At 40.8% G+C, this 27,405-nt stretch overlaps 1 protein-coding gene, 1 long non-coding RNA gene and 1 pseudogene across 2 annotated transcripts in view; 1 reads left to right on the top strand and 2 right to left on the bottom strand.

The window, feature by feature from the left end:
• LOC115939628 (uncharacterized) overlaps window positions 1-2,438 on the top strand; it is a 36,012-nt gene extending 33,574 nt beyond the window's left edge. The window contains exon 3 of the long non-coding RNA XR_014139372.1: window positions 2,326-2,438. This is a non-coding gene — a long non-coding RNA (uncharacterized LOC115939628). The remainder of the gene's footprint in view (window positions 1-2,325) is intronic.
• ABCB1 (ATP binding cassette subfamily B member 1) overlaps window positions 1-27,405 on the bottom strand; it is a 103,489-nt gene that overhangs the window by 24,471 nt on the left and 51,613 nt on the right. The window contains exons 10-20 of the mRNA XM_006729592.3: window positions 26,565-26,678; window positions 26,137-26,247; window positions 25,831-25,956; window positions 25,518-25,721; window positions 25,018-25,188; window positions 17,571-17,732; window positions 16,519-16,695; window positions 15,431-15,577; window positions 13,041-13,148; window positions 8,170-8,247; window positions 5,086-5,169 (exon numbers count right to left, since the gene is read on the bottom strand). Coding sequence (XP_006729655.1) covers window positions 5,086-5,169; window positions 8,170-8,247; window positions 13,041-13,148; window positions 15,431-15,577; window positions 16,519-16,695; window positions 17,571-17,732; window positions 25,018-25,188; window positions 25,518-25,721; window positions 25,831-25,956; window positions 26,137-26,247; window positions 26,565-26,678 — 1,482 coding nt within the window. The remainder of the gene's footprint in view (window positions 1-5,085; window positions 5,170-8,169; window positions 8,248-13,040; window positions 13,149-15,430; window positions 15,578-16,518; window positions 16,696-17,570; window positions 17,733-25,017; window positions 25,189-25,517; window positions 25,722-25,830; window positions 25,957-26,136; window positions 26,248-26,564; window positions 26,679-27,405) is intronic.
• Window positions 8,256-13,026, bottom strand: LOC145716581 (acyl-coenzyme A thioesterase THEM4 pseudogene; annotated as a pseudogene).

The raw sequence follows: 27,405 nt of genomic DNA, 5'->3' as shown, positions 1-27,405 counted from the left end.
GCTGAGCAGGGAGCCTGATGAGAGGCTCGATCCCAGGACCCTGGGACCATGACCTGAGCCAAAGGCAGATGCTTAACCGACTGAGCCACCCAGGTTCCCTTTGCACATTTTCAACCTGAAAGTCAAAGGTTACAACCCAGACAGAGTCCGTGGTACAGGGACAATGTAGACTGCTCCTGTTCTCAGAATCTACAAGTCCTACCCAGAACTCATTTCCCACAGCAACTGACTGAGAGAAGTGCTCAGAACATCCCCCAAGTTCATGGCAGGTGAATGGTTCTAGCACATGAACCTTCCAGACTTATGAATGTTCAGGTCTGCATGATAGTCAAGGCCATGAAAATAAGTAAAATGGATCAGAGATGACAAATTCTTCTCTCCTGTACATGAAGGGTGAACGAAAAGATCAAGAACCTTAAGCTGGTGGGGTATGGGGAGATTAAGGTCCTTGGCTTTACCTGATTTAGCACTTAGAGGTCATGGCACTGGTACCATTCCTTATTCTAAAGACTAACACGGTTCCACATCTATTCCTCACATAGAGCAGGAGTCTAGAGTTCTGCAGATCACAATGAATGGGACAGCATAGATTCGTAGTAGCCTGGTAATTTTCATTTCAAAAAGTAGAGCTGAGAGAAGATAACACTCCCCAAAACCACAGCCTAAGTGTGAAACAGGGTCAGACAAAAGTAGCCTGGCACTTGAAACCCACTAAGAACCCTCCTTACCTCTCCACCCCACCTATACTCAAGTAATTCTATCTTACTTCCTCCTCTGCTTCCAAACACGGCCATATTGCTTGAAATCTAATTTGAAACATTTGTGCTTACTGAAAAAAAAATCCTATTTCCTGAGCCTCTTTCTGAAATTAGAAACATTTATAACTTTATCTTCTCCTCAACCACCTTCTCCAGGGTGGGCGGGGGAAAAAACTTAAGTACATAGTGGCTTTTGATCTCTACATGGCTCTCATTTGCTTTTTTCCCTGAAGAATTCTAGTCCTAAAACCAAAATAAAACTTAAAAGCTCACTATTTCATAGGCAAAATATTGAGATATATTTTCTCCTGATTTCTTTCTAGCAGAATTATGCTACTGACTAAAAAATACATCTGAGAAAATGTTTCATTGACGGTCAAGTTAAATATGAGGAAAATTTAACCTAGATAAGCATTATCACTAACTATATACACACAAACTTGAGTTAGCCCTGCCTTGGGTAGAATGATTTTTGACAGTACTGCTTACCTTGGGTATTTTTTTATATAAAAAATTAATTTCACTACTTCCCACTGTGGAATAGAGATACCCACAGAGATGGGTGTGTGTGTGTGTACACATACATATACAGGTCAATGTAAGTGTATGTTTGTATATATATGCATGTATATAGGGGTGTGTGTGTGTGTATATATATTTACACACTACACACATCTGCCCCATCATAAGCCAGTCAGCTGGTAGCAGTAAGTGGATACAACTGTCCTGTCTTGGCCAATTTATGGTAACGGCTACATGGGACTTCCGTGCTTCTGATGGCACTCACAGACCTACTTGCTTCCTCTTCCCTGGTCCTTCTTGATGAGCCACTGTGTGAAGTTCTGGAGAACAGTTCTGACCCGGTGGCTCACACAGGGGTGTGAAGGCTAGCGCAGCTGTGAGAGCGTGAGTTTGAAGAAACAAATGGAAAGCAGCCGGTCAACACCAGGAGGCAATCGGGGGCTACCGGAGCTCCTGCCAGGGCCTGGGGAGCTCACAAACAACAGTAGGGGACAGGGCTGGCTGCCAGTCCCACAGATACAGGAAGGGACTGTGGCTTAGGACAGGCCATAACCCCAGAGGAATTTTAGGGGAGGGAAGAAGGACTGCGAGAACACAATGCCCACACTGTGCCTGCTCAGGGTTCTGCCACCCAGGACAGAGTCAGCGTTTCCTCTAAGCTGTGTCCTCCACACCAAATGGGGTATGGGACGTGTGTGTCCGTGTGAGCCCACGAGCACATACAACCAGGTCTCTGTGAAGGGCGTACTAAAGTGATGGCGGCAAAGTTTAGGGAAAATTGGATTTCAGAAATTTCAGGATACAATTTGTCCACACTGATCATGATCCCCAAGAATGGCTCTTGAAGGGAGGGACCAAAATGGATTGAGCCCAAGCTCACTGACTGATTCTCATGCCAATTTAAATTAAAAAAAAAAAGAAACTAACACTTTATGTCTTCTACCTACCACCCACTTCTCTCCACCATTTCCCAAAAAGTCCTTTAACAATGTATCCAATTGTGTTCATCCTCTTTTCTCTTTTCTCTTGATCCCACTCCCAACAGGCTTTGCTCCCACCACACCCTTGAAACAGTTCCTGTCAGAACCATCAGCACCTCCGTGCAGCTGTAGCATGGTAAGATGTTCAATAACCTTGCAAGCTCATCAGCAGTATCTGATATCCTAAATTGTTCCTCCTGAAAATGTGTTTTCCATGTAGTTTTTAGGACACTGCTCTCCTCCCTCACTGGCTGCTCCTTTCCAGTCCTCTTTGCAGGTCCATCCTCATAGCCCTGACCTCAGGGACCAGGACTTGCCATGTTTTCTACCTGCATATGCTTCCTTGGCTATCTTACCCAGTCTCCTGGTTTACAAGCCACCAACACACCAAAAAATCTCCAAATGTCTATTTCCAGACCAGACTTCTGTGCTCAGCTCCAGACTTGCACATCTAATCTGCTTTCTTGACATCTCTTCTTGGACATCTCATTGGGGATCTCAAACATACCATGTTCCAAAAAGAACTCTCAAAACTCTCCCTCAAATCTGTTCTTTCAACAGTCTCCCAGTTTCATTAAAAAGCAACTCCATTTTTTAAGTGATGTAGGTCAAAAATTGTGGGGACATTCTATATCTCCATTCTCTTATACCCTACATATAACCAACAAATTCTGTTGGCTGTACCTTCAAACTATGTCCAGAATCTGTTAACGTTTTGTCACCTTCACGATGACCCCCCAGCCTAAAACATTATCATCCCTCCCCTGATTTATGGCAATAGAGTCTCTGCCTCCACCCTTGCCCCCTTCAGCCTAGTAATACAGCAGCCTTTAAAACTTTCAGATCCCATCACTCCTGTGTTCAAAATCCTACAATGGTTTCCCATCTATTTCCAGATATAATGCTGATCTCAATTCTTATGACTCTTCCTTTCACTCACTTTACTCCAGCCACACTATCCTCTTTACTGTTTTGGGAACAGTTATGGAAATGCTCCAGCCTCAGGTCCTTAGCACTTGCTGATCCTTCTGTTTAGAACACACCTCTTGGGTTGCCTGGGTGGCTCCGTCAGTTAAGCGCCTGCCTTTGGCCCAGGTCATGATCCCGGGGTCCTGTGATCGAGCCCCACATCGGGCTCCCTGCTCAGCAGGAAGCCTGCTTCTCCCTCTGCCTGGCGCTCCCCGTGCTAGTGTTCCCTCTCTCTCTGTCAAATAAATAAATAAAATCTTAAAAAAAAAAAAAAAAAAAAGAACATACCTCTCTCCACATCTACAGGGCTAGTACTTTGCCCTCATTCAGGCCTCTTGCATATACCACCTTATCTTTGAGGCCTTCCTTACCTGACAACCAGAAAGCCCCTACCTATACTTCCGGCTGGTTGTTTTTTTCCCATAGCACTTAATGATGATCTGACCTACTGTGTAGACACCATAAGGCCAGGGTTGTCTGCTTTAGGAAGTTCAAAGTTATTTCAAGCAGTGCATATTTGGCCCTTCTAGGTTCTATACAATTTGGTCTAAATCTCAACGTTTGTTGATTTGTTTGCTTTAAGCAAAGAAATCTGTATTAAAACAATTCCCAAGATTTATATTGTAATTTAAAACTCTGTGTGCTTCCACATTCATAACCTAATTTTTACTTACAGAAGCCCCATGTATTTGATAGAACAAATTTTAATATAGAGCTACCATATAGCAAAACTAAAAGATTAATAAGGTTCAAGGGAGGGAAAGACATGGTAGAGATCACCTGCTTTTTTTTCAAATCCTACATCATCTTGTGGATTTTTTTACCAACAGTTGTAGTTGTAGAAGAAACTGTCACTCCCTCCACAAATCAACACCTCCTGGTTCAATAGTTTCTAGTTAGAGCAATTAAAGAGAGTCATGCAGCAGTAAAATTGGAGCTTTATAACCTGATAAAGTTGTTCCTTCTAACACTGCTTTAATTTTTTGATGTGCTTCTCATTTCTTTCAACCTGTTTTTATTATTATTATTATTATTTATTTTTTAGAGAGAGAGCACATGCACAAGCAGGGTGGGCAGGGAGGGACAGAGGGAGAGGGAGAGAGAGAATCTTAAGCAGGCTCCCCACGCCCGCTCAGCGGGGAGCCCGATGCGGGGCTGGATCTCAGACCCTGACAGCATGACCTGAGCCGAAATCAAGAGTCTGATGCTAGGGGCGCCTAGGTGGCTCAGTCGTTAAGCGTCTGCCTTCGGCTCAGGTCATGATCCCAGGGTCCTGGGATCGAGCCCCGCATCGGGCTCCCTGCTCAGCAAGAAGCCTGCTTCTCCCTCTCCCATTCCCCCTGCTTGTGTTTCCTCTCACTGTGTCTCTGTCAAATAAATAAATCTTTAAAAAAAAAAAAGAGTCTGATGCTTTACTGACCGAGTCACCCAAATGCCCCTCAACCTGTTTTTAGATTTTTCTTCCCTCTCTTCTAAACTACAGTGCTCCTAAACATTCATACAGAAACTACATACATTCTTTTTTTAGTAGCAGTTATAGTTTTCTGTTGATTTCTGTTCAGACTGATCCTGCATGATATGCTGATAAATACTGCCTTTTATAAATAATTGTCCTTCCATGTGTATCCTGTTAATAGGAGGTCTAACTAGTAAATAACAAAAGAAGCTTGCAAATTATATACACACTATACAGTTTATGTTTAAATAGTTAACATTTTTGCTATGAGGCACATGACTTATTGTGTTAAATATTTATCTAATATTTTAATGATAATGAGAACACCTATAATGAGAAAATTAATTTCATGCTGAGATCCAAAATGGCCAATTAAGACAAACAGAAAGGAGGCACATACCCCTTTAACTTGAGCAGCGTCATTGGCAAGCCTGGTTGTCAATGCTCCAGTGGTGTTTTTAGGGTCATCAAACCAGCTCACATCCTGTGGCACAGAAAATGATTTTATTATCTTAAAGCTCTACTTATGAGATCCTTAGCTCTGAGGGCAAGGACAGGGTCAGGTTTGTTATCACTTATATCCCTTGCATTTAGCTCTCAGGATTTGACATTCAATAGACAATAAAGGGACTTAATAGACAAACACATAAATAATTTCATTTGTCAAAATAATTTTTTGAGTGCCTGCTACTTAGACATCCATTTTATTTATTTTTAAAGATTTCATTTATTTATTTGATAGAGAGAGAGACAGCAAGAGAGGGAACACAAGCAGGGGGAGTGGGAGAGGGAGAAGCAGGCTTCCCGCTGAGCAGGGAGTCTGACAAAGGGCTCGATCCCAGGACCCTAGGATCACGACCTGAGCCAAAGGTAGATGCCCAATGACTGAGCCACCCAGGCGCCCCTACTTAGACATCCAAATAGAGAGGCTGAATGGCAGTTTAGGTAACTGTAGTTCAGGGCAGAATAAATGAATTGGGTTTTAAAAAATCAACAAAAGAAATCTAGATTAAAATTTAAGATCAACATAAAACAGGATTTTTTGGTAAAGCCATTTACCTCTTAATTTTTTTTTTTTAAGATTTTATTAATTTATTTGACAGAGAGAGACCCAGCGAGAGAGGGAACACAAGCAGGGGGACTGGGAGAGGGAGAAGCAGGCTTCCTGCAGAGCAGGGAGCCCGAGGCGGGGCTCGATCCCAGGAACCTGGGATCATGACCTGAGCCAAAGGCAGACGCTTAACGACTGAGCCACCCAGGTGCCCCTAATTTTTAATTTTTTTAATTTAATTTTATTTAAATTCAATTAATTAACATAGAGCGTATTATTAGTTTCAGAAGTAGAGGTCAGGATTCATCAGTCTTATATAATACCCAGTGCTCATTATATCACATGCCTTCCTTAATGCCTATCACGCAGTTACCCCACCCCCCAACCCCCACCCAGTTACCCCATCCCCTCCAGCAACCCTGTTTGTTTCCTATGATTAAGAGTCTCTTATGGTTTGTCTCCCTCTCTGATTTCATCTTGTTTAATTTTTCCCTCCCTTCCCCTATGACCCAGTTTTGTTTCTTAAATTCCACATATAAGTGAGTGATATGATAATTGGGCTTCTCTGACTGACTTATTTCACTTAGCACAATACCCTCTAGTTCCATCCATGTCGTTGCAAATGGCAAGGTTTCATTTTTTTGATGGCTGAGTAATATTCCATAGTTTGGCTATTGTGGCCATTGCCGCTATGAACACTGGGGTGCAGGTGCCCCTTCAGATCACTATGTTTGTATCTTTTGGGTAAATACCCAGGAGTGCAATTGCTGGGTTGTAGGGTAACTCTACTTTTAACTTCTTGAGGAACCTCCATATTGTTTACCAGATTGGCTGCGCCAGTTTGCATTCCCACCAACAGTATAAGAAGGTTCCCCTTTCTCTGCATCCTCACCAACATCTGTCATTTCCTGACTTGTTTATTTTAGCCATTCTGACTGGTGTGAGGCGGTATCTCATTGTGGTTTTGATTTGTATTTCCCTGATGCCGAGTGATGTGGAGCATTTTTTCATGGGTCTGTTGGCCATTTGTCCATTTACCTTTTTAAATACATAAGTACTAAAAAGATTGTGAGTTTGAAGCATGAATTTATATCCTTAATAAAAAGAAAAAAAACTATGGTCCTGTTATCTGTACTGGTGATTTGCAATTAAAGCAATATCTATCATTTTTCCCAAAATATTTAAGAAAAAAGAGTTATAAGTTCTTATAGCATGTATCACATAACTTCCTTGAAGACAGGGACTGTTGAGGCTTGAACGCCTGACAATACTTCATATTATGGCTCTGAAGTGGAAGGTCCTTAATATGTATTTGCCAGACTTAATAATTTATGGAGAGGGCATTATACAAACCATCAACTCAGCTTCTAAAGTATAATGGACCCAGGAGTCGGCCTGGGGGTTGGGAGGGTAATGGGGCATTTGGCTTTGGACCAAGATCAGCCTCGATCCTAAATGGAATCTCAGTTATAAATACGGTTCGACTCAGAGTCCTAGGACAGGGCCACCATCAAATAGTGCTCTGTTACTCATTCAAGTCAGTCCTGGCTCTGTCAGTCACTGGCTAGCAATTCCCACAAATATGCTTCTTTTTAAGTCACGGTGGCACTGGTGAGAAAGGATAGAGGAACCAAAGACAGCCTGGAAAATGTAACTGTCATCTAGAAATCCTAACACGGCAAACCGATGCTTCTCAGCTAGGGTTCCAGCACTCCTGGCACATCCAGGGCATCCTTCTGGAGCCTCATTTTATTCACTGGCAAGTGATCAGTGATTTTAAAATAGAAAGTTATAAAGTCACATACAAAATTTTCAGGATTGGTAGAGAAACTTTCTCTTTGAACTGGGCTGCTTTGGGTGACATTCCCAGAAGCTCCTTCCCCCTTTCCCTAGGAAAACATTCACAACTGCCTGTTGTTAGGTTTTTGAAGGTTTGAAATGTAAGAGGCATTCCATTAAGCCCTTACCAACTTGTTACTAGGGCGTGAATTACTGTATCAATCTAACCCCAGCAAAGAAACTAGGGAGTGGGGATACACTTTGATTTGTGGAAAGACAGGGTTCAGGTAGCATCTCTTAGTGGGAAGAAACATAAATGTCTTGGGTTTCCCAGGGGAAAGAAGGAAAGGAAGAGAGAAAAGGGATGAGGGGTGCCCCCTCCTCTGCCTCCAGTTGCCATGACAAAGGCTGGGGGTGAACCTGCTCTGGGGACTGTCTGTGGCATTCCCATTCCTTGTCCCACCCACAGTGGACAGACAGCAGGGCCTCCGAGCCAGACCTGGGGGGCGGTCCAGTCACATCTCTGAAGGGAGGCGGAGGGAAGACCACCACAGGAGCTTGCTCTGAGTAACCTGACCACACTCCCACTACATGAGACCATGGGTACGAGTAGGGAGCTCTGCACAGCCCAGGCACAATCCTCAACAGACATACCTGTCTCAGCATCGATCTGAAAACCATGTATCGGAGCCGCTTGGTGAGGATCTCCCCCGCTTTGCCAAACGTGAAGCCCTGTGAATGAGAACATGCCACAAGAAAGGAGACTTGTCAGAGACCCCGCCACTGATGACACAGAAGGAGGGAGACTGGGTGTCACTGCTGAGAGGACATGAGACAAGGTCAGAAAGGCCGACGTCAGGCGTGGCTATGTTTCGGTCACTGGGTATCATGGTACATAGCCACACTGGGAGTGTGGCCAGGAGGGCCCAGTTTTGAAATGATCACTGCCACCGCCCCGTTACTGGCAGGCTGATGAGGGATTTTTAGTAAGTGTGTTTCTTTGTCCCTACTCCTATCCTTGTTATTTCTCCCAGTGAGCCAGGGTCTGCCACCCAGGAAGATCAAGTTGTTTCCAAGGCAGGGTGCTCGAAGCAGGGTGGCTGTATTATGTGTCACCCAAACCAGGACACTTTTGAGAATGCCAAAAGAATGCCGTTAAGAAATACACCAGGACCTGAGGTGTCATCCAGGAAAACAGAAATATTCAGCCACTCCAGCCATAAAGGATGCAGAGAACAAAGATACCAAATTCCTAGTTTCCAAGTTAAAAAGAACTAAAGTCTAGGAGCAAAATAGGCTGGGGAAGAAGGCTGACCAAGAGAGCATTTTCTGCCCTGCACCTCCCCTTCCCCCAAGGATCTAACCTTCTGTGTCTGGGAGGAGGGAGGAGCTACTCTGGGAAATAAAGGGTCCCATGTGAGTGTGCAGCCATGCCCAGCCACATCCGGGGAGGAAGGGCAACAGAACCCTCATCCCAATGGGTGTGGGGATACAGGACTAGGAAGAAACCGTGCTCCCCGTCTTTCTGGCGCTCCGGGAAGTGGCAGTCTACGGATAAGGCTTGCACACAATGGCATGGGGGAAGCCGAGTGGAAATGGCTCATGGCGCATCAGAAGAGGAGAGGCCCTAATAAAAGCCCAATTCCCTGCAGAATCAGAGATGTGGAAAAGGGCAGTTGCATGTGCACCCAACTAGTGTGTGGACATTACTGAGAGAGAGAAGAAACACAGGCAAAGAGGACAAGTGAAGAAAAAGCCAATTCTTCTAACTGGTTCTGATAAAGGACAGCCAGGGGGGCCCTACCAGTTGCCGGCATGAAGCAGGCAGGCACATGATGTCCACAGACCGTCCCCCCTGCACCCTTCTGCTAACACAGACACCGATCCAGGAGAAGAAGGAAAGGGAGAAGTGCTAGATTCATTGATTTTAACCCTGAAATTACTAAAACAATTTAATTTACCTAGAAATGGCCAGATTAAGGTTTCTATTACTAGACTGAATGAAATGTGAATTATCTTGCTCACTACAGGAATATTACCATTATTTTTGTTGAGACCTGGCTGTTGAGTGCTTAGTCTGACACTGTACTTTATATAATAAAGTACCTATATGTATACATAGGACAAGCCTTTTAGTGATGGAAGAATGTCACCTTTATGACAACTGTATAATCACCACTTTACAAAAGAAACTGAGGTTTAGTTGCCAGAGGACCCAACTGTAAGTTGGCAGAGGTGGAACGTGAATCTGGGTGTATGAGAATCCTAACTAGAATGGGAACCCAGAGCCTGAAATTTTATCACCCACAGAGCTCCCTCCTTTTGTTTCTAAATGAGGGGTTGGGCATTCTAATGTTGTTGACCGCTGTGCCATCTCTACAGTTCTGAGGTCCTATAATTTAGAGCCTTTGCTTCCACTCAGTTTTGCCAGGCAAGTCAGGCTCCTGTCTCCCCAAGCATCATCATGTTATAAAGCTATTGCTTTCAAGGGGCTCCTGGGTAGCTCAGTTGGTTAAGCAACTGCCTTCGGTTCAGGTCATGATCCTGGAGTCCCGGGATCGAGTCCCACATCGGGCTCCCTGCTCGGCGGGGAGTCTGCTTCTCCCTCTGACCTTCCCCCCTCTCATGCTCTCTCTCTCTCGATCTAATAAATAAATAAATAAAAATCTTAAAAAAAAAAAAAAGCTATTGCTTTCACTGCCTTTGCTTTACTAGTTCAAACGTCCAAAGTTTAAGGGAGCAGCTCAAAGCCTACCGCCCTCAAAATCCCTTAACCAACTTCACACTCAGGAATCTTTACATTCTATGGCATTAACAGCTGCCACAGCAATCTTGCATATAGTTAAAGTGTTACATCTATTATGCTTAGGTCAAATTACCCAATAAGATTTTAAGTACTTAGTAATGAAAGAGTTCATTCAGTCATTTTTCTTTTGTATTTCTTATGTCAAAAAAAACCCTTTCTGTCTATATAAAAAAAAAAATTAATACATGCTTACAACACATTAAATAAAGAGATCTATTCAGAATTTTATCTTAAAAAATTACACGTGGCTAACATCTATTCCTTCTATAAGTAACTGAGTGTTTGCTACTGCCTCACACAGCAGGACTGGGAACTTGATCACATCATTTCTTTTTCTTTTCTTTCTTTTCCTTCCTCCCTTCCTTTCTCTCTCTCTCTCTTTCTTAATGGTGCAGTTGTTTAATTCCTAGAATCCTGATTTGAGGTATCCATTCCTACAGGAACTAGTTGTGTTTCCTACTGTAGCCAGAAAGATTTGTTTGGATACAATAAAGCTAGCTTTGTAATTTATAATACACACACACACACACACACACACACATTCCTTCCTTTGATTTTTCTGGCATTCCTAAGTTTGTGGTAAAAGTTTCAATATGAATTATTTCTCCAGTCTGCAATGGGGCAGACACCATGCTTGTGCAACTTTAAGGAGTCCATTCAAATTCATGAGAACCAGACACTTATCCTAAGAAGACATGAAGAACTGCTGGTACTCTCACAAGGAGTGCTTCTGTGTTAGAGAGCGTAGAAGGGGCAAAGAGGTCCTGGAGTTGTATTCGGAAGATTTGTTCAGGAAGGTTGGTGTGAGCAGGCTTCACCCTCTGGGGGACTCAATGGCAAGTAAGGAGAGCCGGGCTGGGGACAACAGCTTCTTCTGGAGGAAAGGAAAATCTAAGAGATTGGTGTGGGATGCACCAGAAGCTCTTCTAGGTCAAACTTTTTTTTCAGGATCTAGCTTTACAAATAAGCTTGTTGCCTCTGGGGATGGGAGTCCTCTCATCCACGCTTCAAACGTTACAGGAAACAATTTCCTTCCTTCAGCTTTATCAAGTGGACTATTTATCACAACAGAACAAAGGGCGACAGGCCTTTTAAAAACTGATGTTGAGACTGGCAGTCATGACGATTCCCCTGGCTATAATTGCAGACATACCAACAGTAGCATCAATCCTGGTTGCAATGGCACCTCCGTGAGGGAATCCAGGAGCTCCTTGCAGATAAGGACCTCCTTCCGATACGCAAACGAGCCTTTCTGATTATGGAATGTTGTGTGTTCAAGGCTTCTGGGAAAGAGCTGGGTCTATGACATTTGTTCTCTTTCATAGGCTTTGCGTCACGGAAAAAGGTTTTGAAGTCTTGATCCTCCGAGTAGCTTTACATTTATATGAGGACAAATGTTTCCAGGAGCTGTCTTCACTTTTCTTCATGAGCTGGGCAAAGAGGAGTCTCCCGTCCTTGCGCTAGCTAGGGCTGGGGAGAGAATGGTCCTTAGGAACGACCTCGGAGGACACCGATCTCGGTTGCAGCCATGGCTCCCTCGCCTGTGGGGACGTGCCCGGCCAGGGCAGCGGAGGGCTCTGGGCATGCGCAATCCCACGCGCTGCTCGGCAGCCTGGCTCGGAGGTTCGGCCGGGCTCGGCCAGACAGCTGCCTGGCCCCCCGCTCCGATGCTCCGCCCCAGGGAGAGAGCACGTGACACCGGTCACATTATGCATCTTAATCATCAAGAGGAAGGTACTAATATCCCTATCTTACAGATGAGGACACTGAGGCTTAGTTTAAATTATTTATTTGCCCAAAATCACAAAATTAGGAACTGGTGCAACTCATACACAAACCAGAGTCTGACACCAAAACCAACGCTGCCTTACCATACGAAACTTTTAGAGCCCTTAACTTCTTTACAATTCTGTTCCTGCCAAATGATGCGCAAGCTGTAGAATCTGACTCTTTACAAATGGGTCTACAGTTTCTGTTTAAGACTGACATTCTTCCATCCTCAAAAAGGTTCCTTCTCCTTTAGCAAAAGGTGAATGATAAACTCTTCAAACATTTTTTAATCAAGTGTGACTTGCTTAGTGTCTTGCTTTTTGTTGTTTTCAAGTCATACCTAGACATTCTGAGTATTTAAACTGACTGGCAGTACTTATATCCAAACTTAAGCCCAGGGTTCCCCTGAATTCCATTTTTGAGTCCCCAGCTTTCATTTCTAGTCATCATATTAGATCAAACACCCTCTTCCTTCTGATTTCATTACTATTTCATTTGGGGGAGGTGATGGTGGGGAGGAGAAGGTAAGCAAGTGCTCCAGTGGAAGCAAAACATCTTTGTTTTAAAATATTTTTATTTTTAAAATATTTATTTATTTATTTATTATTCATTCATTCATTTATTTTTGAGAGAAAGAGAGAGAGAGAGTGTGTGAGCAGGGGGAAGAGGCAGAGGGAAAGGGAGAGAGAGAGAATCAAGCAGGTTCCATGCCCAGCACAGAACCTGACTTGGGGCTCGATCCCATGACCCTGAGCTAAAATCAAGAGTTGGACACTTCACTGGTTGAGCCAAGCAGGTGCCCCAAAACATTTTTGTTTTAAATATGTCAAAGAAACTTGGTTGCTAATAGTCCAGTTAATAGAGCAAATTACATAAATGCTTAGAAATTTCCCCAGCTGAATAAGAATGCATTCCCCAAAATGAATAAAGGGAAAATGCAGACACTTACCTGGAGGAAAAATGTAATAAAAGAAATAATTCCAAGGACTAGGAACAATAAAGAAAACATATTACTATTCTGTCGTTTTGTTTCAGGATCCTCATTTCTGGTAAAAACCTGTTGAGAAAATATTTAAAGGTTTTTCAGTTCAAAGACTAAGGAAGTCACCCATTTCCCATCAAGCACAACATTTGGAGGTTAAGAGAGGCTTAGTATAATGGAAGTCAGGGCTGGTTTCCCTAAGGCCAAACCTAAAGTTGTGAGGACTTTGCCCTCCTTAAGGGCCAAGAATGGGTCTGTTGCTCCTAAAGCGTCCCAGTACTTTTTCTGCTTATACTCCCTGTCGGAGTAATGAGTGTCACAAGGGCCACAGCAGCTATGTAAAGTAGAAATGAGAATAAATACTGTCCTCTTTTGGTGGGAAACTACATTGTATGGCAATTTGTTGTTTTACAATTTGGACACTTCCAGCTGCAGACAAACCTGCCAATGCTGTTTTGGTAAACCAGAGAGAGGCAGTCATTCACTCAGCCCAGACCCTCAGTAAGAAAGGAGCCTCCTTGAGCCAGCCTCTTTTGTAGGATGGCCAGTTAGACAGCCAACTGACCCAGTACCACATATGGAGACCTTTCCGGAGATGGTAAGAAGGCTAACAGGATGTCTTGGGCTTAGAGAACATAGAGAATACTTCACAGGGAGAGAAAACAAACAACTCCCTTCATAGTGGGTCAAAATTGTCTTATAACAGAGCTACATTCCTAACCCCACCCAGTAAACTTTATCCTTTGTACAAGAAAAAAAAAAGCCCTTTGGAGGAGATAAAATTCATTTTTCTTGATTAGTTATTCCACCCAAAAATAGCAAACAATCAGTGAGCTCTTATTCTGTGATAGATATTATTCTACACAAATTCATGTATACCATTCCTTTTATCCTCACAATCACTCCTAACGTTTATTATCATCACCACTTTACACAGAGGCACAGAGAGGTTAATTAACTTGTTCAAGGTAACACAGCCAGCAAGTGATGACCCAAAGATTTAAACCCGATCAATCTAACTCAGAGCCCACAACCTTAAACCCTGTGTTACAAACCTTCAGTGAGGCAGACGACTGGTTGCCTAACCAATATCTAGGAGTCAGTGGGCTAACCCCTGGGTCACCTGCTTCCAGACTTACTGTTACATGAGGAACGAAGAAAATATAAAATCTTAGGTTGAGTTTTGGTTACACCCAGCCAAACCCATTCCTAAATAGTCCACTTCCATTTTTTTTTTCCCTGATGATGCCACTGTCTACCTCCCTGCCTATACAACAAACGCTAGACCAGGAATCAGTTCCCTGTGGACCACCAGCCAAATGTTTATATAAAGCTTCGGTGGAATAGCGCCATATTCACTTGTTTCTGCATTGTGGGTGCATCTGTACTACAACAGTAGAGCTAAGTATTTGCAACAGAGACCATATGGCGCTCAAAATCTAAACTGTTTACTCCCTTACCCTTTATAGAAAAAGTCTGCTAACCCCTGTCCTAGAACATATGCTCCATGCTATCAGACACTTTATCTCCTTCTTGGCATTTTTTTTTTTTTTACCACCTGGAACAGTATGTGGCACAGAACAGTCACTGCAAAAAATATTTCTTGAATGAATACACTGAACGTACAGATACCAAAAAGAAATCAGTTAGCCAGGCATAGGGAGACCTGCATATTTATGTATTTGGGGGTACATCAAAAGTTAATGTTTGGCCTCTTCCATGTAGGGAGCAACTCCTTTCTCCGTTATGTTTTTAGCCATTATGGCAAGGGTATCCTCAGCTTGATATCTGAACATCTACCGTGAAACAGAGAGCATTCCTGCCTAGGTGGTAGCTTTACTGTTAAAAATGCCATCAGTAAAAGCAGGTACAACCAACATACGTCAACCTTTCAGAATCCATTCCTTTTTGTTTTCATCTTAACAAGTGGGATGGATGTCTTACAGAGGCAGCATGCCGAGCCTGCTCACATCCTGACAAGTGCATGTATCACACAAGAGCTCGGTCTCAAGCCAGTCTGACAAACACACCATGAACTCTCTCTGCGCACCACTGATAGGACTTTTCATGAGGTTTACTCAGAGCCCAGTGATGGCAGGCGAGAGATACTCATCAGGTCAGGTTCATGGACTATTTCAGGAACCTGGGCCCTAAGGGAGCAAGTAACTGCAAGGACACAGGAAGGCTTGAAAAATTAGCCTTCTTACCCCAAAACAGACTTACATCTTCAAGTTTGCTGAGTTTCACGCAAAGGTACATTATTTTTTTGTGGCTTATGTATCCAGCTACAAATATAAACAGCTCATTCTTTACTCAGGACTCACAGGTAAATCCAAAAAATAGACATAAACACTTACCCCTATAATCCTTGAAAATATTACTGAAAATGCTGGTTGCAGGCCTCCATTTATAATAGCACAAAATATACCAACCACAAAATAAGGCCATTCAGTTATATTCAGCTTCACAATCCTCCAGAAGGAAACTGGAGGTACATTTTCATTCTGGAAAGCAAAATATTTCAACAGGCTAGTTAGAAAAAGAATTGATACTTTTTACCAATTTAATGATGCACAGTCCTTCAGTATGTACCAAAAATTTTTTTAAGATTTTATTTATATATTTATTTGAGAGAGAGAGAACACGAGCAGGGGCAGAGGGAGAGGGAGATGTGAGGGAGAGGGAGAAGCAGACGCCCTTGCTGAGCAGAAAGCTCGATGCGGGGCTCCATCCCAGGAACCTGGAATCATGACCTGAGCTGAAGGCAGACGCTTAACTGACTGAGCCTCCCAGGTGCCCCTGTACCAAAATTTTTAAATGAAGATACTTATTCATGTTTTCTTATGAACTAATGGCTATTTAATTTTTTAAAAAGTGCTGACAGGTTCTATTATATTGCTCCTTTATATTTTAAGAAATAAATGATGTTTCCACAAACATTTAACACTTACCTGACATTTGGAAAATTTACAAGTACAAGAACAGAAGCGTCCCCATTAGAATCTCTTTATAACATAGGGGCGCCGGGGTGGTTCAGTCAGTTAAGCATCCAACTCTTGATTTCGGCTCAGGTCATGATCTCAGGGTCTTGAGATCAAGCCCTCTGTCAGGCTCTGCACTCAGCAGGGAGTCTGTTTCTCCCTCTCCCTCTGTCCTTCCCCCCCTCTCCCCACCTCCTGTGCACGCGCTCTCTCTCTCTCAAAGAAATAAATAAATCTTAAAAAAAGAATATCTTTACATTATAAATTGTAATTCTAAAATTCTTGTCTTATAAACGCATTCATAAATTGCAACCTGAGACTCAAATGTTGAGATTTTGGTTTGTGGAATGTTTTGGGAATAGGACAGGAGGATTCTGGATAATTCTTTCTTCTTCCTACTCCTGCCACCCCAGTGCTAGCCCAGAGGGAGGGCTGAAGACATAACTCTTATATCCTCTCCGTACCAAGTCCTCTTTTGTACCAAGCTTTCTGTCCTGGCCTTGTGGGTCATGTATATTCTTGCGAGTTGATCTTCTTCTTATTAAACTGGATCCTGAATCTTTAGGAGACATTTCCAAGGCATCAATTTCACTTTTGGATTCACCAACTGCATTTTCTAATTCAATTTCATTCCCTCTTGTCTAAAATAAACAAGAAATAAGCATAAGCAGGTTAGGCTCAGAAAACATGAAAATTAATTGTCAAACATCAGCTATCAAGGAAAGTGGTAATTTACATCATTGTAGGAAAAGATAAAGTTAAACTGCTGCTGGGGGTTTGTGTGTAAATGTGTGATATATATATATATATATTTTTTTAATGTGTGATATATTTGAAAATTAAAACCACTGAATGGGGATTGCCTGTGAATATGCTGAAATAACATGATGTCCTTTCCTTGTCATCTCCTTTTTGTAGGTGTTTGGGACTCGATATTATTTGCTTTGGGCCAGTGCTATCAACAGAAATATGCTGCATGCCATTCTGTGACCCACGTTTGTCATTTAAAATTTTCTCAGTAGCCACGTTAAAAAATGTAAGAGATAAATCCATTTTTACTCTTTACTTTAACCTAATGTATCCAAGATATTAGCTTTTCAACATGTAATCATCGTAAAAACTTACTGAGGTATTTTGCATTCTTCTTTTGTACCACGTCTTGGGAATCTGGAATGCATTTTCTACTTTAAAAACTTCAATTCAGAATAACTGTCACTGAAGCGTTCAATAGCCACATGAAGCTAGGGGCTACTACAGTGGATAGTAGTAGATAGATGGATACTGGATAGTATGATGGATAGATGACCTTTAAACCTTTTTAAATTTTATTTTTCTCTAATTATCCTTCTTTATTTTCCCTCCTTTTCAATGGGAAGAAAAATCTGGTCTGAATTCCCCAAGTATTTTTCTCACCTCTCAAGATAATCAAGTCAAGTAACGTTAATTTATAGTACTAATCACACCAAATCAGTTTTTACCTGAGATATTTCAGGAAAACTCTGGAGTTGGACAATACCTGCATTGTGACAAGTTTGAAGTAAATGCCTTTCTCTTTCATGAGTTCATCATGACTTCCTTTCTCCACAATGACTCCATCATCAAAGCCGGCGATGACATCAGCATTACGAACCGTAGACAAACGATGAGCTATCACAATGGTGGTCCGGCCTTTTCTGGCCTAAAGAGAGAAAAATTAGGTTTTTGAATACATGGACAATGATAGGCAAAAATTCATTCAATTTATATTTACTGAATGCCAATGCCTTGGATACTGTAAAACCATCTAAACTATATAAGGTAGTCTCTGTCTTCAATAAATGTATAGTCAATTGATAATGGTTTAAAATGATGTTTTATATAATACATATTAACATAAATGTAACATAAATTAAAATGATGTTTTATTATAATACATATTAACACAAATCACATATTAATATTAGGTAAGCTTCTAAGAATTTTACTTAACCTCTATCAGCCCAAGTTTACAGTAATAATCAGGGGCTTATACAAAGTAAAAAACGCTACAGTCCAGGCACTGGCCAATCAGAGCAGACCCAGGCCAGTGTGTGGTATTGGTACAGACTAGATAGCACCAGTCTGGGACTCTTAGCATCCCATCTCATAGAACTTCTGGATGATTAAGATGGATAATCAATGTGAGGCAGCAAAGTCCAGTCTTCAGTGCCACATTGATCTGAACTCAAATCTTAGCTCTGCCACTTATGAATTCCACAATTTTATCCAAATCTTTTAACCTGTGTGAGGCTCAGTTTACTCACATATAAAATGGAGATAATATTAGTATTCATTTCTTCAAATAGTTGTGATGACCAAATAATATAATGTACACAAAGCATTGTGATATATATACAAAAGTACTTAATGAAAGTTACTTATTCCTAGGTAGAAGCATTATGGAAAAACTGAAGAGCTATGCAAATGTTCTTAAATGCCCAGTGTCATTTTTATTTAATATGGAAGAGGTTAACATAGTTTAATATGGAACCAGAACTTTCTGAGATTTCTTTCACCTCTGTAACTTTCCCCAAGGCTTATGACTTTTGTGACTTTGTATCTCTCTCCAGGAACTAGCAATAAAATCCTCAAACTAACAAGAGGCATATTGATCAATATAAAGAAGAGAAGTGGAAAACTCTGACAAGAAAAAAACAATACATGTAGAAAAATTAGATGGTAGCAAACAGAGGGTAGAGAAGATAATGGATCAATTCTTTGGATATTTTTAAGGGGGGCATGTGGAATTCTCCCTCCAAAATTTACATTCTAAAGGAAAAGCATTTTTTAATAGTTAATGTTTTGGGGGGGGGCAGAGGGAGAGGGAGAGAGAGAGAATCTTAAGTATGCTCCATGCCCAGTGCAGAGCCCTACACGGGGCTTGATCTCACAATCCTGGGATCATGACCTGAGCTGAAATCAAGAGTCAGATGCTCAACCAACTGAGCCACACAGGTGCTCCTAAAAAGTATTTTTAATGCAACCTTTTAAAATCATTTTTATTTATAATTTAATGCATATTTCCATTGTAAAATAACAAGAACACACAGATGTAAAATTACAGATAAGCAAAGTGAAAAGGGAAATAGCAACCACAATTCCATCTGCCTCTATTTTGGTTCACTCAGTTTTTAGTAACCTGCTTTTCCCTTCCTCAACAATCTATTCAACACATTGACAGGATGTATAAAGGAACATCCAGTGTCATTTTGTTATTAGAGAAAGGGAAAGCTGGAACAAATATATGTTCATCTTTGAATTCTACGGTGACACTTCTACTCAGGGCACTTCTGGGCTAAAAGGTCTTCACATTCTGGAGAGGAAGATGGTGGTAAAGTAAGAGGACCCTAGGTTCATCTCCTCCCACAAACAGCTAGATAACTATCACATCAACCTAGATACCCCAGAAATCCCCCTGAAGACTGAAAGAACAAACTCCACAACTAAGGAGAGAGAAGAGGCTTCATTAATAAGGCAGGAAGTGAGGAGATGTGTTTTAGGGGAAAACAGGTCACAGGAGCTGCAGTGGGGAGGGAAGTCATGGTTGCAGAGAAGGGCATGTGACAGAGAGAAAGAGAGAGAGAGAGGAGCACACAGGGAATGCACAAGGAGAATATTTCCCCAAAACCACTGGCTTGGAAAACAAGATGGGCTGAATTTTGTGAGTTCTTGCAACCATCAGGCTTAAAGCCTGGAGTTTTAAAGGTCAGTGGGCTTGGCTGGGATAAATCTTGGAGGGCACTGCGCTGGTCCTGGAAAGAAGGCAGACAAACAACCTGGGAGTGGATAGCATGGAAACAGTGATCTGAAAAATGCTTGGGGTACAGTGGGGGGATATTATTCACTCTTTACAAAGCATATCCCTGAGAGGCAGTGTTTGAGGAGACACCTCTCTGGGAACAAAGGAGCTGGCTGGCACCATTTCCCTTCCCCAGCCCTCAGCATAAACACAAAGCCAGCCACCTGAAGAAAGCAGCTCAGCTCAGACAATGGCTGTCTAACTTGCTTAAACCAAGCCCCACCCTCCTGTGCTCTGGTGGGACTGCCCTTCTAAGTCAGGCTTGCCTCAGTTGGAGCATGGTAAGCCCCTCCTCCAGAAGCCCAGCACAAACCCCTGCCCACTCCACGTCTCCCCACCAGAGAGTTCTACTGGGCCTCAGTTCTGGTGGAGTTGGTGTCAGGTCTCATTTCACAAGCAGACCAGAGCACACCTAGTTAAAACTCACCACATTCAGGCCAGGGGCCAAATACTGCCTACAGCAGGCAAGGAGAGCCTCTGCAAATGACTGGCCTGAAGGAAAGAGCAGCCAAAACACAACAGCAGAGCGCACAGCACACACCAGAGACATTCGCTGAAGTGCCAGGCCATAGACACTACATGACCTCTTCTTCATAAAGCCATTATTTTCCAGAAGCAGGAGACATAAATGGCTTTTGTAGCACAGGGAAGAAGGCAGAGACTTAGACAAAATGCCAAGATGGAGGAATTTATCTGAAATGAAAGAACAAGTCAAGGCCACGGCCAGAGAACTAAGCAAAACAGATATAAGTAACATGCCTGATGGAGAATTTAAAGCAATAATCATAAGGATACTCACTGGGCTTGAGAAAAGAATAGAAGACACCAAGGAGACCCTTACCACAAAGATAAGGGAGTTAAAAAAGAATTAGAGATGAAGAATGAAATAAACAAGATTGGAAACAGGTTTGATGCAATGAACAGCAGACTGGGAAAAGCAGAGGAATGAATTAGTGATCTAAAAGACAAAATAATGGAAAATAATGAAGCTGAACAAAAGAGAGAAAGAAGAATTATGGAACATGAGAATAGACTGAGAGAACTCAGTGACTCCATCAAACGTAATAACATTCATATTATAGGAGTCCTAGAAGGAGAGAGAGAAAAGGGGGCAGAAAATTTATTTCAAGAAACAACAGCAGAAAACTTCCCTTATCTGGGGAAGGAAACAGATGTCTAGATCCAGAAGGAAGAGAGAATTCCCATCAAAATCAACAAAAGCAGGCCAACACAAAGACATATTTTAATTAAATTTGCAAAATATAGTGATTTAAAAAGACATCTTAAAAGCAGCAAGACAAAAGAAGTCCTTAACTTACAAGGGAAGACCCATAAGGCTAGCTGGAGGTCTCTCAACAAAAACTTGGCAAGCCAGAAGGGAGTGGCATTATATATTCAAGGTGCCGAATGGGAAAAATCTGCAACCAAAAATACTCTATCCAGCAAGGCTACCATTCAGAATAGAAGGAATGTTAAAAAATATCCCAGACAAATAAAAACTAATGGAGTTTGTGACCACTAAACCAGCCCTGCAAGAAATATTAAAGGGGACTCTTTGAATGTAAAGGAGAGACCAACAGTAACAAAGACAAGAAAGGATCAGACAAAATCTCTACAAACAATGACAAAGCAAGTAATAAAATGAAAATACATACCTATCAATAATTACTTTGAATGTAAATGGACTAAATGCTCAATCAAAAGACATAGGGTATCAGAATGGATAAAAATACAAGACCCATCTTTATGCTGCCTACAAGAGGCTCATTTTAGACCTAAAGACACCTACAGATTGAAAGTGAGGGGATGGAGAAACATTTATCATGCAAATGGATGTCAAAAGAAAGCCAGAGTAGCAATACTTATATCAGATAAACTAGACTTTAAAACAAAGAATATAAAAGGAGACAAAGAAGGGCATTATATAATCATAAAGACATTCCAACAAAAAGATATAACAACTATAAATATCTATGTACCCAACAAGGGAGCACCCAAATATATAAAAAAATTAAAAACATAAAGGTACTAATTGATAATACAATAATAGTAGGGGAAATTTAACACCTCCCATCAATGGACAGATCATGTAAGCAGAAAATCAACAAGGAAACAATAGCTTTGAATGACATCCTGGACCAGATGGACTTAACAGATGTATTCAGAACATTCCATCCTAGAACAGCAGAATACATATTCTTTTCAAGTGCACATGGGATATTCTCCAGACTAGATCACATATTGGGCAACAAAACAGGCCTCAACAAATACAAAAAGACTGAAATCATACCATACACCTTTTCTGAGCATGCATAATGAAACTAGTAATCAACCACAAGAAAAAAATTTGGAAAGACCACAAATACATGGAGGTTAAACAACATGCTACTAAAGAATGAATGCGTCAACCAGGAAATCAAAGAAGAAATAAAAAAAATTCATGAAAACAAAACAGTCCACCACCTTTGGGATACAGTAAAAGCAGTCTCAAGAGGGAAGTATATAGCAATACAGGCCTACCTCAAGAAGCAAGAAAAATCTCAATAAATAACCTAAACGAGCTAGAAAAAGAACAACAAATGAAGCCAAGAGAAGGAAGGAAATAACAAAGACTAGAGCAGAAATAAATGATATAGAAACTAAACAAACAAACAAAAAACCAATAGAAAAGGTCAATGAAACCAGGAGCTGGTTCTTTGAAAAAATTGATAATTGATAAACCTCTAACAAGACTTATCAAAAAAAAAAGAGAAAGGACCCAGATAAATAAAATCACCAATGACAGAAGAGAAACAACAACAAACACCAAAAAAATACAATTATAATTGAATACGATGAAAAACTATATGCCAACAAATTGGACAACCTGGAAGAAATGGATAAATTCCTAGAAACATATAAACTACCAAAACTGAAACAGGAAGAAGTAGAAAACTTGAACAGACTCATAACAACAAAGACATTAAATCAGTAATCAAAACACCTCAACCAACAAAAGCCTAGGGCCAGATGGCTTCAGAGGTGATTTCTACCAAACATTTAAAAAAGAGTTAATACCGATTCTTCTCAAACTACTCCAAAAAAATAGAAAAGGAAGGAAAACTTCCAAATTCATTCTATGAAGCCAGCATTACCCTGATACTAAAACCAGATAGAGACTCCACTAAAAAAGAGAACTACAGGCCAATATCCCTGATGAACATGGATGCAAAACTTCTCAATAAAATACTAGCAAACCAAAGCCAGCAATATATTAAAAAAATCATTCACCACGATTAATTGAGATTTATTCCTGGGTTGCAAGAGTTGTTCAATATTCTCAAATCAATCAACATGATACACCACATGAACAAAAGAAAGGATAAGAACCGTTTCCTTTTATTTCAATAGACACAGAAAAACATCTGACAAAGGACAACATCCATTCATGAAAAAAACTCTGAACAAAGTAGGTTTAGAGGGAACATACTTCAACATCATAAAGGCCATATATGAAAGACCCACAGCTAACATCATCCTCAATGGGGAAAAACTGAGAGCTTTTCCCCTAAGGTCAGGAACATGACATGGATGTCCACTCTTACCACTATTGTTCAACATGGTACTGCAAGGCCTAGCCTCAACAAAAAGATCCCATAGGGTCTTCAATAGGTATTTATTCAAATCAGAAATGAACCCACAACTATATGGTCAATTAATCTTTGACAAAGCAGGAAAGAATATCCCATGGGAAAGACATTATCCAACAAATGGTTTTGGGAAAACTGGATAGCAACATACAAAAGAATCAAACTGGACCACTTTCTTACACCATACACAAAAATAAATTCAAAATGGATGAAATACCTAAATGTGAGACTTGAAATCATAAAAATCCTAGAGGAAAACACAGGTAGTAAACCTCTTTAACATCAGCTGTAGCAATTTCTTTCTAGATATGTCTCCTCAGGCAAAGGAAACAAAAGCAAAAATAAACTATTGAGACTTCATCAAAATTAAAAGCTTTCTGCACAGTGAAGGAAATAATCAACAAAACTAAAAGGCAACTTACTGAATGGGAGAAGATATTTGCAAATGACATATCTGATAAAGAGTTAGTATCCAAAATATATAAAGAAATTATAAAACTCATTACTCAAAAAATGAATAATCTAATAAAAAATGGGCAGAAGACATGAACAGACATTTTTCCAAAGAAGACATACATATGACCAATAGACACATGAAAAGCTGCTCAACATCACTCATCATCAGGAAATTACAAAACTACAGTGCGCCATCACCTCACACCTGTCAGAATGGCTAAAATCAAAAACACAAGAAACAACAGGTATTGGTGAGGATGTAGACAAAAGGAACCCTTGTGCATTGCTGGTTAGGATGCAAACTGGTGCAGCCACTGTGGAAAACAGTATGGAGCTTCCTCAAAAAGTTAAAAATAGAGCTACCCTATGACCCAGCAATTGCACTCCTAGGTACTGACCCAAAGGATACGAAAATACTAATTCAAAGGGATACACGGCACCCAATGTTTATAGCAGCCATTATTTACAATATAGCAGCCATTATCTACAATATAGCAGCTCTTGTTAGAGGTTTATATAGCAGCTATTATCTACAATAGCCAAAGTATGGAAACAGCCCAAGTGTCCATCAACTGATGAATGGATAAAGAAGAGGTGGTACATGTATACAAGAGAATATTACTCAGCCATAAAAAGAATGAAATCTTGCCATTTGCAATGACGTGGGTAGAGCTAGAGTGTATTATGCTAAGTGAAATAAGTCAGTCAGAGAAAGACAAATACCATATGATTTCACTCACATGTGGGATTTAAGATACAGCCAAGTTTTCAGTATCACAACAAAGACCAATTTTCATTTGAATCTCTCTTTCTCGTTGTTTAATTTAAAAATTTTGCAAGTATCTTTCAGTGAAAGTTTGTTTCTATTTAAAAAAAAACAGAAGTAAATAGAAATTAAATGAACAGATCCAAAGAGGACTGGAGATGTGATTTTGATGCTTGACTGGATCACTTTCGGAGCTATCAGAAATGTCCTTTTTAAAAAATAATATCAAGAAGAATTAACAGTGGGATGTCCTTATGCTTACAAATTAGGTTGGTTTGAATTGAGGCTCACAGACCTTATCCAGGGCCACTTGAACCACTGCTTCACTTTCAGTGTCCAGAGCTGACGTGGCCTCGTCCAGCAGGAGGATCTTGGGGTTGCGAACCAGGGCCCGAGCGATGGCTATCCTCTGCTTCTGTCCACCACTCAGCTGGGCCCCTCTCTCTCCAACCAGGGTGTCAAATTTCTACAACACAACACAGAAAATAAAGGGGGCGGGGTGGTGGTTAGCAAAACAACAAGCTATGTCAGCTACATTTTAAGATGGGAAGTAATCCCACAAACAACCCACAGGCAATATGATCTAGTTCCTTAAAACTCAGCAATAACCAACCCCAATTTTTACAAATATGCCTACTACGAGTTGATGGTGCTAGAGCTTCAAAATCTGAAGTCATTGTGATTTCTCTTCTTAGGAGTCTCCTCTAATGCATAGTAGATTTCTAACTTCTTCTGCATTAAGCTGGCATTCTAGTCTTTGAACCTCTAGCATGGCAAAGATCGAGAAGGACTTACATTAGGTAGTTTCATGATAAAGTCATAGGCGTTGGCTTCCTTGACAGCTTTCTCGATCTCTTCCATGGTGACATTTTCACGGCCATAGCGTATGTTTTCAGCTATCGTGGTGGCAAACAACACAGGTTCCTGACTCACCACACCAGTAATTTCCCGAAGGTGCCTTACGTTGATGGCCCTAATGTCCTGTCCATCAATACAGACCTGAAATAAAAAGTAAGCATGAGTTCCATGCATTGCCCATTTGGAATGTGAGATGTGCCATGGTGACTGCTGCTTGCTACAGTATCGCCTTCAGCAAGAGCCACCTCACCATGCCGTCCGTGGGGTCATAGAGCCTCTGCATCAGCTGCACTGTCGTGCTCTTCCCACAGCCGCTGTTCCCAACCAGCGCCACCGTCTGCCCACTCTCAACCTTCAGGTTGAGGCCCTTCAAGATCTAACAGGACAAATGAGAAATAAACATAAGAGCAATACACAGATCCTGGGACTATGAACTGACAGTTCAAGTCAAAACGAGGTTTACATACACATTTAAAAAAAAATCACTAAAATAAAGTATCAGAAACTCTTCATCCAATACGTGGTTGAATCACTGATTAATCACGTATCATTGTACCTTAACTTCTTTTCGAGACGGGTAACTGAAGTGAACATTTTTGAATTCCAAATTTCCCTTAATATTATCTGGCTTATGTCCATTCTTCGAATAGCTGTCAATGCTTGGTTTCTAAACAGAATAAAATTTCAGATGACTAGGTTACAAGAGCTGTTTTTAGTGACGTTTGTGGAGAGTTGGATAAAGCGATAAAGGAATTAACTTTTAATTAGAAAAACTTTTACATGAGTATGGGAAGAGGCTCATGTGTAAGGATTTTTAAAAATGGTGTTATGCATTTTTTTCTTCTAGTAATGCTTTGAACTGATGTTTCTCAAACTTTTAAGTAGCAGGATTCCTTTTGAGCAACATTAAAAATGTGCCTTTATGATGTCTGAAAAAAAAAAAAGAAAAACTTTTACATGGATAAATGACTAGCCCAGACTTACGTTATCAATTATCTTGAAAATTTCGTAAGCTGCCCCTCTTGCGTTTGCAAATGCTTCAATGCTTGGAGATGCCTGTCCAATACTGAAAGCCCCAATTAATACAGAAAAGAAGACCTGAGGGATGTGAAGGAAAATCATCAAGTTACATAGTATTTATTACATTTTTTTCATACATCTTTCTTCTAACATAGCTAATTAAATTTTATTAATAGTATTATTTTTGCTAATTAACTTTTAAAGTGACAAGTCAACTTATGAGTCCTGGGTGTTAAAAACATTTCAGAAGTTTAAATCCATTTTGATTTACAATACAGAATTAATCTTACTTGCTCGGTGAAACAATGGAACAAGTTCCACGGACCAGAATATATTCTATTATATTTATTTTATTCTAATATATATTCTATTATATTTATTTAAGAGCTAATTATTTTGGTTTAGATCATCATCAAGGCATAGGGGAAACAAATATCAAAATGAGTGTCAGAAGACCAAGGTCCAAATTCTGGATAAGCCCTAACCGACTATAGCTCTTCAGGCAACTCTCCTAGAGTCTCCAGGCTTTGATTTCTTCATTTACCAAACTAGGCAGGAGTCTATTTGTTTTCCTGACCTGGCAACCTTAGAGTGTATCAAATGAAACAGTACATACGAAAATATTTTGTAAATGATAAAGCACACATCTAGGGCATTCTTTTTTTTTTTTATTGTTATGTTAATCCCCATACATTACATCATTAGTTTTAGATGCAGAGTTCCACGATTCATTGTTTGTGCATAATACCCAGTGCTCCATGCAGAACGTGCCCTCCTCAACACCCATCACCAGGCTAACCCATCC

Source organism: Leptonychotes weddellii, chromosome 12, assembly GCF_054177405.1.
Source record: "Leptonychotes weddellii isolate Sample4059 chromosome 12, ASM5417740v2, whole genome shotgun sequence".
In the NCBI taxonomy this organism is placed as follows: Eukaryota; Metazoa; Chordata; class Mammalia; order Carnivora; family Phocidae; genus Leptonychotes; species Leptonychotes weddellii.
The sequence above is the reverse complement of the archived record's forward strand: the minus strand, read 5'-3'. Positions and strand labels throughout refer to the sequence as shown.